The 14,771-nt window shown below is 32.0% G+C and overlaps 1 protein-coding gene across 1 annotated transcript in view; it reads left to right on the top strand.

Annotated features, from left to right (window-relative positions):
* The window catches only part of Smp_138950 (hypothetical protein), a gene marked incomplete at both ends in the record, with an annotated part of 48,500 nt that overhangs the window by 21,745 nt on the left and 11,984 nt on the right, over window positions 1–14,771 (top strand). Inside the window, 6 exons of the mRNA XM_018798072.1 lie at window positions 2,808–3,062; window positions 3,695–3,971; window positions 5,545–5,951; window positions 9,151–9,630; window positions 11,091–11,357; window positions 13,979–14,177. Of these exons, the coding sequence (XP_018653050.1) occupies window positions 2,808–3,062; window positions 3,695–3,971; window positions 5,545–5,951; window positions 9,151–9,630; window positions 11,091–11,357; window positions 13,979–14,177 (1,885 nt within the window). The remainder of the gene's footprint in view (window positions 1–2,807; window positions 3,063–3,694; window positions 3,972–5,544; window positions 5,952–9,150; window positions 9,631–11,090; window positions 11,358–13,978; window positions 14,178–14,771) is intronic.

The raw sequence follows: 14,771 nt of genomic DNA, 5'->3' as shown, positions 1-14,771 counted from the left end.
AAAGAAATTCGGATCTTCAAACAAAAAGGGTTGTAACAAAATAGTGAAATACAAAAAACAAATGTTAACCAACAAACTCTTAAAACTCTCCTTTTCGACAGTTTAACTAGAGCAAAGAAATGGTCGGTATCTGCTACAATAATAGCTATTAAACTGAAGTACAATATGTGAATTGAGTAAACGTTTCTTAGAATTTCTGAAGAACTATTGATTACAGAGAATGTATATGACCGAATGACGGTTTGTTGAATAATCCTATTCCTCCAACATTTAATAACATTCGATGTTGTGTTTACTACACATCTTTTAATCTGTTCTCACTGGCTACTATTCCAACAGAATATCATTAACCGATATCTGTTGTTTTCTGAAGTAGCAGGTTGGATATTGTACTACACTAGGTCGACCATTTGATCGAATCACTTGATGAGAGAGTCGACTAGTTACGAATTTGTTTATGGATATCTGGTGAATAGGGTAATTTTTAATGAATAACACATTTACCACAGATAAATTCTAGATTCCATTGATGCAATTCAGCTGATATATTCCCGAATAGGTAATCATAGAATGCAGACACTAATCTGATGTAGGTTGTATTATTAAGAGTGTAACTTTACAGGTTTATATACCATAATTAAATGACTACAACACGGCATACATAAGAAATCCTAATAGTCATACACTCTAGTCGTTTGTTATATAAAACGTAGCTACATGTGAATAATTAATTATTTATATGGACTTTTAATATTCAATTTACTTGTTATTTTGATTGAGACTATTTATAATTCAGCATTCGGTAACAATTTTCATAAATTCACTGAACATTTGTTCAATTGCTTCAGCTTCCATACTTTGTGATCCTTGTATCTGTTTCAACTGTTGTTTACTATTTGGCTTTCGAATACACCTCCGACATGTCTTGTAATTAATATCTGTTAAAGTTTTACATGAAACTCTTTTAATTTAATTGTATATTGAAGTGATAAACCTCAATAGACACCTCATGAATTGGATTTTGTAAATATATTACATTTATTGTCGTAATAATGGCACTACATTTTCTACAAAATCCCTTGTTTCGATATTTTCATACATACCTAAGCTATCTAGTCAGAAGCTTCGACATAAATGTAGCATAGTATGATATATTTTTCTGTTTGCGACTTATCTTCCAATCTTGAAAAGAAGGGGGAAAACTTCATATAATTTAGTAATATATGGTAACAAATGTTACAATAAAATATTCCGTGTGTATTATTTATGTTAAGAGATTTATTACAATTGTTGTCAAGCAAGATATGTGCAAATTAGTGTTAAGTCCATTGGAGAGTTCAAGGCCGAATTATTTAGTAACGTGGAAAATTCAGTATCAAAACAACAGATTTGTTAATAAAACATAAGCAACGTACTATTACAAGCCTTAATTCATGAATTATATAAGGCATTTATATAAATACCATGAGAAATCTCACGTAATAACCAAGAGACGGAAAGCTGTAAGCTCAAAAAACAGTTGACAGTGACAAGTTAAGAAAATTAGTGAATTATATATTATAGTACATACGATGAAACCGATTAAGAAAGAAATACTGTTAAAAAGAGCAAACAGAATTAACAGGTATCTTAGTAATTATTATACTCAATTATCAACCATCAAATCATAGGTTCAGACCTTTGCCCCATGAGTTTCAGTTTGAGCGGCTGAGCATTGAGAACAGTTTCTCTCATGGTAACGCTAAATGGTTGAACGCCTATTAGAATTATATTTTTTGAAATATGTGGTATTTTACCATACTTTTGTTTTATAAATACTATCAATTCTTCTATTTCTTTCTATTTTTTTTAAAAAAAATTGTACATATCTCCTTACTAGTTGAGCATAGAATCGGTATAACTTTTGAACAATTGTTTGATTTCGATCCACACATCCCATTTCAATATGATTCAAATTATAATGGAGCTGTACCATGGGGTGATTTAGATTGCTATGTTCAATATTTTTTTCCCACTGGTAAGTTAAATGGTCATATTCATTAATCTTCATGTTACTTCTACTCTTCGTTTTTTAATTATTATACTTTTTGTAAATAGTACCGATGTCAATGTAAGTATTAAGTCAAAATGATTCTGATTTAATTAAAGCATTTATAGGGATTCATTCAGTTGGAAATGAGTAACTTTCATGAACTGTGTGTGATAATCTGTTACCATTATATTAAATTGGAATAAATCAACACGAACACAGATACTGAAAATCTGACTGTTTAATGAAGAATCATATATTTGCAATGACAACTTATGTTGTTATTACGACAAAATGTAAATAAAAAATTTACAGTATAATATAATCTTATGTGACTTATAAGGATTTGTCTATCTACCCATGCTAGAAACTCACGGTTAACTTTGATGAATATATTAGAACCATTAAGAATCAGAGAATGCTTCACAGTTGTTTGATATTAGCTTACAACTACTTTTCAAATGTGCACATCTATCAGCTCTCATGGAATCGAGTCCAAAACTTTCAGGTTGCGTTTTGAGCACGATCTTATCATTGATCCGCTTAGATGACATTTAGTGAAACTTGAAGGTTACGTGTTAGTTTGTGAATGTACACTACCTAGATGTCTTATATTATCTTAAATTGAAATAAGAAAATTAAATCAACCAAATAAAACTGGATTATATTTTGTTAAAATTTATCTCTTTCTAGATACAAAAGCTAAATGTTTAGCTAGCACTCGTACCACTACTCAAATGCTTAATAAGCCGTCTATGATAACTAATCATACTTCAAGAACAAATTGCGAAACATATCTCCTGTGAATTCATATCTGCGAATTCATTGAGTAAGAAAGAAAATGCATCATCATCTACGATAAAATCGCCACCATCCTCCTCATCATCATATTGGAGCCACACACATAGACTGTGTACAAATATACAAATAACTTCAGAATCACAGAATAAGATGGATTTAATCAGGTCAAAAATTGAAACGGAATTTATTCAGTGGATTTTAGATATGTTGACTCGTGCAGATTTTGAAAGTAGTGAGTTATTTTTCTTGAAATATTTCAACAGTTATTGTCTTGTTTTCTTTAAATTCTTGCAACTATATTACTTGTAGAAAGATAGAACGATACATTTAATTCTTCGGTCTTACACCAAAAATTAGTTAGCGTATTTTAGCAAAGTTGTTTTCTGCTGAATAGGGTTGCTGACTCCCATGTTCAACCCTTCTCCTTTAACCGGGTTGAAACCGGTAGTAACCCTGGAAGAGCTACAAGCGGATTCATGGAAGACAGCTGGCAAATTCACTTCAAAGGACCACCAGTGTCAGAAAAGGCTGCTTACTTTTGCCCTTTCTCTTTCTTCTGGTGGTTGACTGGATTATGAAGATCACCTCTAGATATCAGAGGATGCACGGAATATAATGGACAGCTTGGATGCAACTGGACGATTCGGACCTCTCATATGGACTGGCGCTTCTATTCCATACACATATACAGATGCAGCTGAAGACAGCCAGTGTACAGCAGCCACTGTATGGAGATGTATTTGTTATTTAGACTTTATTTAGTTATTAAATAAGATATGGACTACTGCTCATCAAAATAAATTCAAATTTCCATGTATCAAATACATTAACATTTATATGTTTAAATTTTGTTTCCATTGTTAGATAAATTAAATTTGAAACGAGGTTTATTAATTGAACTTTGGTTACGTATCTATTCACCAAATCTACATGATTGTTTAGCTGCGAAAGGATATATTCCTGAAGAATTATTATGCAAATTAATTAGTAAAAATCAATCATTAAAATCTGGAGACGACAAAGAGGATGACCGAAACGATGAACATAATCATCAATCAATAAGATTTTGTATTGATCTGTATGATGTGAACAGTAGCAGTGGATGTTTAAATGGGAGATTGCAAATTAGTATGGATTATTGGTATGTTCAGTAAGAAAGTATAAATACATAGTTTATTTCGGTTTACTTTAGTAATGCTCGTTCCGATCATGCTAACTATACTGAAGTAATCACCAAACTCGCTTATAATGACTACTCAGTCAAACTGTAACTGACATACGGTGTTGATTGCACATGAGTATAGTGCCATTAGTAAGATATCTGTTATTAGTAACCGGTGTACTAAACAATGCTGAGGCTGAATATTTAAAACCCTAAATATCACACAAATTTCCTTGTCCTAAGAATATACTTAGGGTTTTGCAAAGTTTGATGGAACTTTATAGTTAATGAATTGAATAAAAACAACTACTCCCACAGTGGTCGTGTGTGATGAGCGTCATTCAGTTATTTCTTGAGTTAGATGATTTCGAAGTCAAAAAAGTCACCAGAGTTTTTCAGGTTCTTCAACAAGAAATTTGCATTCACGGTATCAACAGGTTGGTTTTCTCCGTGGATTGATATTGACCGGGTAGACAAAGAGCCCTAGATAACTGTTTCATCCACAAATAAGACTTCGAATGACTTCTAACGAGAATTCCGCGACTAATGAAGTTCAACTATATGTGAAGTGTTACAGACTGAATAATGTTGCACTGTTTAACGAATGAGCTCAGTTACTTTCTTCGCTTTCATGTTGATGTGTTGGAAATACCTTGCAAGAAGCTCTGTTTAACATGTGACCATACATATTCATCAACACTACATTTTCGCATTCTTGAGGAAAATAATGGTCTCTATGTAGTTCGAAATTCCGTATGAGATGGTTTTCGAACTCGGTATCTAAAAGTTAACATAAAGTGAATGAATCTACGCTATTAAGGTCGATTCTGAGCCATGTCACCCAACGTTTCCAACTATGGACTATGGTATCTAAGATGACCTCAATGTGGTAGTCTACATCTACCAAAACAGATTGATGCCACGTGTTTGTTTGTAGGCCCCTAGTTTTCTGTCGGCTTACTCTTACTCCATCCAACATCGGCAGTGTACGTCCTAAACACAGTCGATAAAAATTGATTACGTTATTAGTTGACTTGTCATCCTAATCTAGTCTTCTGAGTCTAACCTCAGGTTAGTCCACTCGATGGTTTCGGCATCCCACAAAAGAACTTCGAAGTCACCTATGATAAAATATTAGTAATCTACGAGTGTCCTATACTTTCACAGTCAGCCACCAAATAAAACAAAACAAACGTCTGTGCAGTATACTAGTCCTTTGGTTGAGAGACAGAGATCTCGTCTATACCACATGTGACGCAAGTCGGGTTTTCTAAACCCGTGTCAAGATCTCATGAGACACCCACACAACTGAGCTTATAAGACTTCCTGATGGTCAATATACTCAACTACTTCACTCGCTTATGACCAATCTAGATTATGAACTAAACCAAAAGCAAAAGTCTCACTAAGAGGAAGAGAAACTCATTCTTAACATGCTTACGTTGTTGAACATGGTCGATATGAAACTGCTTGAACCACTGTCCAAAATCATCTATTATTAGTATTACTAGTTTTACCTTTATATCTACATATATATTTATCTATCTTTCAGTTATAACATCATCAACCGTAGTTCTACAAAATTTGATAACACATTAACCAAATCAATAACAGCACAACCTACAACTTTGTTTAACAAACAATCTATTCTAATTTCAACTTCTTCAAATCAACCCATTCATAATTCAATATTAATTCTACCAAGTCAAACACAATTTAATCATCATATTCAAATATGTTTAAATGGAATAAGTGGAATGAAATTCTCAATCATGAAGCATTCTAATGAAATCTCCTATACAAATAGAATATTTCATGCACGTTTACATTGTTTATTATTAATACCAAATGATAAGAGATATTCCCATTCACCAATGGATGAATTATATCATATTCATTTAATTAAATCTGCTATTAGTTCACCAATATATAATACACACTATACAATGGAATTAAATTGTAAATTAGATATACAATTACCTACTTCATGGCTTATTGCATATCAACAATATAATAATCAATCTAATTTAATAAATAATCAAAATAGAAATAATTATGAAATTACTTTATTAGAAGCTATTTTAAATGGTGATCAATATCAAATGGAACAATATAGAAGACCAATAATAAAACCATGTATTATGATACAAGTTGATATATGGTTACATAATAATATATCAGAGAAATTCAATGAATTTAATCATAAAAATATAAAATATTGGGGTAAGATTTTATTTAAAGTTTAAACATTGTAAAAATTAAAGTGTAGTCCCCAAGTTTAATGCCACATAAGACAATGAGTAAACACTACTGTGTACTTCTACAAACTCATAAGAAATAGACTGTCCAGGTGACACCGATCCCTAGTAAAAACTACCTTCAAAAAATTGAACATTCTCCGTAATCCCCACCTACCTTAAACAGAGTATGTGGAGATTTTTAAATCTCACTGAAATCTTGAACTCATTTGAGTTATACAACCATTATAAACCTGGAAGCACTGGACAGCCGTTTTATCCTACTGTTGCAGATTCAGAATATATGTAGTTTTGCTATGATTTTAATGAAAAAAAATGTAGCCCTGAAGCAATCCTCGGGTATGATGAGACTTTCAAATGGATCGTTCTGAAATCACATATTAACTTCTAGATAGAAAAACAGTAAGCTGACTGATTATTAGCCTGGAAAAGCACATCGTTTTTGGTCGCCTTGCTTTGTTTTTGTGGCTAACTAGCTGGGAAGATAATTATGAAACTGAGCCATCCGTTATTTAATGTACTCTGATCATTTAAATAGAATTAAGATGGAAAAAGTCCTGCAAGTGAAAGTAAGACCATTAAATCAGTCCACATAATCTCTAAGTCTCGTAAACTGGTGTGGCGTTCATACAATATTAGTTAATAAACGTCGAATATGTCGAGCGAATATAGCCTGAATTGAAGAACATTCACTTAACATCAGCGTTCTATGAATTTTAATCATTGCATACTCTTTATTTTTTCGTTGCTTTGTCTTAGCAAGCTTTTTCTTTTTAATATTGGTATTTCTGTGTTTATTAGTAAATCCTTTTATGGTATTACCACGGGTTGTTAATTTTCTTTACGTTATCTGTCCTTGTTCTCTTGCCAATTCTTTTTTGTGCATTGTTTTATACTACTTGGTAATATTCAGTAAATAGTTGTATTCCTAGCAATTTTTACGCGAATGTTGCAACGCAAGTTTATTGTGTTACATCATCAAGTATTTATATATGCTTATAACATATATTGTATTTATCATTATAATTACTTCCTCTCAATCCCAGTAATAGTTATTTTTAGTACTGTATGCTCGTTTGTCCTCTGGCTCAACGGTGCTTTTTCCATATTTGTTTACTCTTGGTTTCGTTTTTGCTTGTTTATAGACTGTTATCAAGATTAGAAACAGCTGTCATTTACACTATCGTATGTCATAATTATTCTTCATGTTACTATTTTAGACAGCCCTTTTTCAGACTTAGAGACGCGCTGAGCGCTACAGATACCTCACGAGTTGAGGTTTGTAACTAATTTATGTCTATTTTCTCAATAAAGAACCGCTTCTTAGACAAATTGATACTTTATGAACTTCGGTTTCGTGTGTGTAGTTAGACACTTTGATAGATTTAACATGCACTTTGTCAATTAATGCACTTTTGAATTCAGTTCTACGTTATCGTTGTTCATCGCTTCTCATATTTTGTTTACATTACTTTCAATAACAATATATGAAACCCAACCATCTGTTATATCATTAGTTTTGTAATGCTGGTTATAGCATGTTTTTATGTAAAACGTTGAATGTTTAACTGACCTTTTTATATTTTTGGCCAATCGATTACATTCATTTGATGTAAAAATTAAATTGTAGTCCATAATTTTGATGCCACATAAGACAATGAGTAAACACTACTGTGTACTTCTACAAACTCATAAGAAATAGACTGTCCAGGTGACACCGATCCCTAGTAAAAACTACCTTCAAAAAATTGAACATTCTCCGTAATCCCCACCTACCTTAAACAGAATATCTCATCATTGATAAATTATGTTTTTTTTAAATAATTTGTAGGATTCGATGCCTATCGGTATTGCTTTAACGTAATGAACATCTATGTCCTTTGATATTGAAATAATCATCTAAATTTGTTCAGCTTACTTCGTGTGTCAATATCTAACTGAATAGATGTCGCTTTTTGAAACCTTGTGTTTGGTCAGTCAGTCACAAGCAACCTAGATTGTGCATCAAATCATGTTGTCACACCGCCATAATACATTGAGATGAAAATATGAAGATGTCATATTAATGGAAATGGCAAAATTATGAATTGTCGTAGAAAACATTAGGGATAGCCAATATAATTGGGTAGGAACGAATGGGTATGAGGGACACAAAATATAAGACTATTATGAGACTCAAGATTTAAGAGAAGACAGAGAAAATTTATCTGCCGTTTCACATTAAATTTAACCATTTAATCTGCAGCGAACTACATGGCTCAGTTCAACAGTTCACCATTACTTTATTTGATATAGTTGTATAGTTTCATATTGACTAATTTCATTATTGATGGCCATTTAGTATTTTCCCAGACCATTGAACATGTAATATTCATAACTATATTAAGATAAAATCATCTAACATAATAGTAAAAATTTGAATAGTTGAATACCAAAATACCCAAAAAAGACATATAGACTTTTATTATTAGCAGCATGGGTTGTGGAGATTGTTAAATCTCGCCGAAATCACGAACTCATTTGAGTCATGCAACCATTAAAGACCTGGAAGCACTAAACAACCGTTTGATCCTACTGTGGCCACTCAATTATGCACATCCACGACTCTGAAGCTGGGAATCAAACCCAGGACCTTCATTGTCTTACGCGAAAGCTTGAATTCTAAATCACTGAGCGAAAACCTCAGGGTTTGGAGGTTTAACTTCAATCAAGCCACGATAATATCCGGCCATCTTCCATTTGTTTTCTGTGGATACCTTCCTCACATCCGACACGGGTTATTATTATTATTGTTTATTATTATCATTGTGATTATTTATGATCACGGCCTACAAAATCTCTTTGGTTTTAGTTTAATTCCCAGTTTAATAGTTGTTTGTTCAATTGCTTTTTCTGTTCAGGTTTACAATATACTAATTTTGAACAACAGTCAAATGAAAATATTAATTCAATCATTAATCCTGGTAAAGAATATCAACTGATTAGTAGTTGTCGTGTTCCTTTATCTGCACTTATTTTCTCTTCACATGGTAATTTACCATCACGTTGGTATCCATTAACATCATTTATTAATGTTGATGATGATATTGGTAAATATGGTGACGATAATTCATTGATTTCTTGGCAAAGTAAATTTAGTGGAGCTATCCAACTCAGTATGCGTTTGACTGATCCACATTTGATCAAAATAGTTCCATGCAATAATTTAACTACTACTATTGATAATAATAACAATAATGCAATGAATAATATTCATAGTCCATCTATAATTAATTGCCTACGTGATTGGAATATTCTATTTAATGTTGAAAAATTAGAAAATGGACAAAATTCTATTGTAGCATTTAAAAATGAATTTGAATTATGGAAAGATGGTCTAGGTAAGTAGAGACATTTCATTTTTAACTCTTTGATAATAATAATAATGATTCTTATTATCAGAAGGGGTTTTGTAGAGATTTAGTATTTCCTTAGTTGTAAGCGTCAGTCAATCGAAGCTAGACCACCACGGGAAACCTGGAAGCACTGGACAGCCGTTTCGTTCTATTGTGGGACTCCTGCTGAGGTTTTCCTTGGTGGTCTAGCTTCAATTGACTCACGCTTGCAACCATGAAAATAATGATTCTATTCTTTTAAAAAGAAACAATACTTTTTTATTGTTACCTACTTTCAATTATAACATAGTTAAGACAAGTGAAATTAATATTAGAAACACTTTAGAACTCAAATATCAATGAAATTATGTATTGATTCCAGTTAAAACTCCAACAAGTCTAGAACAAGTGCATTTAAAAGACTACTTGAAATACAATACTACTAATATAAAATATAAGATGATAAATAATAAAAGAACAATCTTCAATTGTGACATATATATTTAATAAGAGAATTCACTTAATGCCCAAACCAGAATTATAAAGTGGTTTTCAGAGAAATCAGTATAGATTGATCAATGACCATATATTCAATAGTAAGAGTAAAGCAATTATATGATAACAGAAAGTTATCTTTACATCAGGCTCATAATATATATCAAAAGTAACTAAAATTTATCAAGTTATCTAGATACGTTTATTGGCTTCTAACTCTATATAACACTAGAAACAAAGTACAATACAATCTTTAATTATTTCTTAGCTTCATGATCAACATTGATCAGTAACATAGGGTTGGATAATATAATGTCTATTATAAATCTATCATTTAACTTACTTTCGAAACAATCTAATCAGATGAATCATATATGTACGTATAGGTTTGGTGGGAGAAATGGTCACCAGACTAGATATCAGTTTTTCTTTCGAGTTTATTGTTAATAAATTATTTAGTACAAATCATTCAATCATTTCCCAATTATTACTATAGAGGGTTTACTTAAACTAAACTGTCGAACTTTTAACGTTTAAACCACGAACTGACCTGAAAACCAGGAAATACTGAGTGGTTGTTTTGTCAAACACAAAACCTTTAGACCACTGGGCCGGTATTCAAATGCTCACATATCTAAATTCTATCTTAACACGATATTATGCAGTTATCTCCCAATCTAATTGGTGAGTAACTGACTCACCTGTTGTGGTTAGACTCGACTGGTCAAAGTTCCTAACTAGGGCTCTGAGAATCACCTCTCGAAGTCAGATATTAGTAAGGGCACGATTGCCGCTGTATTTTGACTAGGAATTTATATCAGTCATAGAAGGGATGCAGTCTGTTTATATTCCTACGGTAAGAGTGAAGCAATTCATATTTGTTGTTGATTCATTCGTTCTGCTAAAATCAATCTATTTATTGTATTTTACTGCTATATTGATCACATCAACTTTATGTTTTTCCTCTATAGATGAATATGGCTGTCAGTATAAACATTTCACAATCTATCTTAATTTTGCATATCTTCCAAAAATTAAACAATTATTAAACGATACTATTGATTTCAATAATCCATTACCTAGAAATTATACAATAGAAAATAATTTCAAAGCCTACACATTTGTTCGTTTTCAATTTCCCAATTATGGTACACAAATGTCTCAGTTAATCTTCCTGCCAAATGATGATGATCATACATCAGATAGACAATCTACTATTGTTGAAGTAAGTATTTGGAGTAAGCTAATAAAAATCGGTGATTCATAGGTAATATGTGAAGTTCATATTACTGACAAAGATGATTGATCAGTTATGAAAGTGATTTGGAATGTTCTTAGAGGTGGGCTGATGGTTGAAACTTCCAGGTTAAACATACTGTGGACGATTACTTCTTCTTAGGACACCTGAAAATAAAATTTGATTAGTGATGCTCTTGTTGACCAGGGAACTAATCCGCGATAACCAATGGACAACTGCTTGCAGCCGGTCACTTATGACCTTATGAGTAACGTTTGATATGTCTGGCTTCTTACTTTAAACAGATTTATCTCTAGAAAGCGAAACCTGTAAGGGTATTCAAAATTTGCAACATTTACTAATCCTTTCCTTCCGTTAATATATTTTAGCATCTCTTCAGGTTCTTGTTGTCTGAGGCAAATATTTTACTGTCATCAAACGTCACTGTACTTAGAGGTAAGATTTCGTCTTCGGACCTTAGGTTGCTGCTTCTAGTTTTACCCTCTCCAATAGACCTACTTGGCATGTTAGGACCTAAAAGAGTGAATCTTCCGACCAATATAGGTCATTTTGGTTACTACGATAAGCAATCTCAACTACCACATAGAGGTTGCAGCTACGGTCGGGAACGGGAACTGACGAAACTCAATTACTGAGGACAGTTTCATGTACTACTCGTTAAACCATACTTTTTATGTATGACATGTAATAATACAACACTGCTCATCAATGCAAACAGAGAATACAGTAAGTGGTGTTTGAACCTGCTATGTAAAAATTTAAAGTTGAGTGCTTTATCCACTAAAGTCTACATCCTCATTAATAGTGACTAATAGTAGTAATCCATCAAAATACATCTTTCATTGGCAGAAACCTCTCAAAGAATAATGTTTGAAGATAAATAATTTTGATTGAAAAAATTTCTTGAGAATTAATGGAAATCTGCTTAATTGATATTCAGTTATATAGCCGATTTTACATATCGACTTTAAAATTTCTGATTCTTTTTTTAAAGTCTTTGACATTTGTCAAGTTTCTTTGTTTAAAACAAACTTTTACAAGTCAAGAATTAAGTTGAATCTGTTCTGATCTACAAAAGTACTAGGTTATTATAAGATGATTTGTAGATTGTTGAATATGAAGTTTCATATCATGAAGTGACTTACGTTAGAAACCTGTTTAAAAACACAAAGCATTGGATATCTGTTCCATCATAGAGAGTGGGACTCTTTAACAATGTATATCTATAATCCTACCAGAAATTAAACTCAAAACTTTCAGACTTTACAGCAAGCTATTGACCTTCAGATCACCGAGTTGCGATAGTTTACATTTTGCTGAAATACTTTTTGATATTACTAATACTTTTAATTTTTAAATATAATTAGTTAACCATAAATAAATTAATATATCTGTAGTATTCCAGTGAGTAGAAAAATTATTTTTCTCTGAAGAAGTGGCTTACGATGTGTCACGAAACATCAGAAAATTTAATTTTCCTACTCATTGGGATATCACAAACATATTAATTTATTTATAACAATCTACTCAATGCTCAGTTTTTTCGAAATTACCAAGTTAAACCTTGGTAATGATACTTACAAACTAATTAGTTAACCAGTTCTGTTTTCATGTTAAATCAGATTGATTATCATTTTTCATGAGATAGTTATCCATCCTGTCAACGTATTCATTTTATCATTTTGTCAATCTATTGAGATTTAATGACTGAACAAAAATTGGAATTCAGTAAGTTTTATTAAATCCACTTGTTGCGACTCAAACTTTCAACCATTATCATCCATCACTCATGACAAAGTTAAAATGAAACTACCTCAACTATGTCTGCTATGAATGGTAGAAGTTTTCTTCCCCTTAAATATAAGCTATATATATACTATTATTGACAGGGAGTATACAATAAAAGTAGCTTTTAACATACAATGTGGTTGAAGCCAGGAAGCAACCTAAACCTAACTTTGGTAATCGTTGGCACCAAGTAGCACTATGTATTTACAATATTTAGGCAACTGATTCACGTTTCCGTCATCATCATCATCATCTGATGTCACAATTACAGACGTTGACACTGAGCTTCTGTATTTGCAACTAGCCTGTATTTGAATTGAGATAATTAAACGTTAGAATGACTCAGACGCTTATTAATTCTCCAGATTTCGAAATTATATGGTTTGCGGTTTGATCTTAAGATAGTTTTTTGTCAAGCACTGAGGCCCACTGAAAAATCCTCCAAGTTTCATTCCTATGTATAGTCCTTGTTTAATGGTCTTCAATAATTCTTCGGTTTATATCTGAATCATAAGCGCTCACTGCAAAACCCAAAGATCTTAGATTCGATTTACAATGGGGTCGTGGATGCTCACTGCTAAAGAGTTCCACGCTAAGACAAAATAATCGCTGTTTTTCTCTGGTTTTACAACGAAAGTTCGGCTAGGATATAAAGACTATAAATTCTGTCTCTACTGTGTACCTCCTTCAAAATTTTTTCTCAACTTATTGGTTCTGTAGCTGGTATTGAATAGTAATGAGAAAATACTTTCATAAAATCACTTATTCAATTTTGTCCACTCCTGTTTTTTTATCCATTTTATCAGTTCAAAGAATATAAAGAATTTGTTATCCCAGTCAGTGCAGAGTTACGAAATTTCTTGGCCGAATCTACACTAGAATTTCAAGTATGGATTATTTGGACAGATGAAAATTTAAAAGAATTAGACAAGAGTAATAATAATTACGAAACTGGACTACAAAAGTTTATCATCGATGAACTGAACAATAAAGAATATCCAAAAAGACATCAGTAAGGCACGATAAAAATATTGTAATGTTAAGTAATACTGATACGACTTCAGTTTACCTTATTTATGCAACAGTCTTATTAAATAACTTCTTGTAATATAGTCGTTTAGTTCATTCATAGTTCAGTTCACCGGAACAAACTACTCGAGTTGGAATAAATCTAAATATGATACACCAAAATAATGTGATAAGGAACAACTCAGTCTGGTACTAATCGTTTTCCCTGAGGTCGATTAATGTCAAAAGACTGTCATGGTTTCTCGAAATATTTCTACACGAAAATATGAAATTAACAACTGGTTCTACAATGAATAATAATTAGCTTAGGTTAAGAGGCTCGCATTCAATATAATAAACTTAGCAATAACAGTCAGCTCTCAGGGCAACAAAATACATGAATGACTAGTTCAATGTGACTGTACAAATATAAAAATACATATTCTAGTATGAGAGCCACTTGGTGTACGATTATTCAATGAAATACATTGGAGAAATTGTTTAATAAAATTCTAGGTACTTATGAGTAGTATAAATTTAACAAACGATTCCTACACTCATTTATAATGTTCAGTGTTTACGTACCTGGCGTTCAAGC

This window comes from Schistosoma mansoni, chromosome 6, assembly GCF_000237925.1.
Source record: "Schistosoma mansoni strain Puerto Rico chromosome 6, complete genome".
In the NCBI taxonomy this organism is placed as follows: Eukaryota; Metazoa; Platyhelminthes; class Trematoda; order Strigeidida; family Schistosomatidae; genus Schistosoma; species Schistosoma mansoni.
The sequence above is the reverse complement of the archived record's forward strand: the minus strand, read 5'-3'. Positions and strand labels throughout refer to the sequence as shown.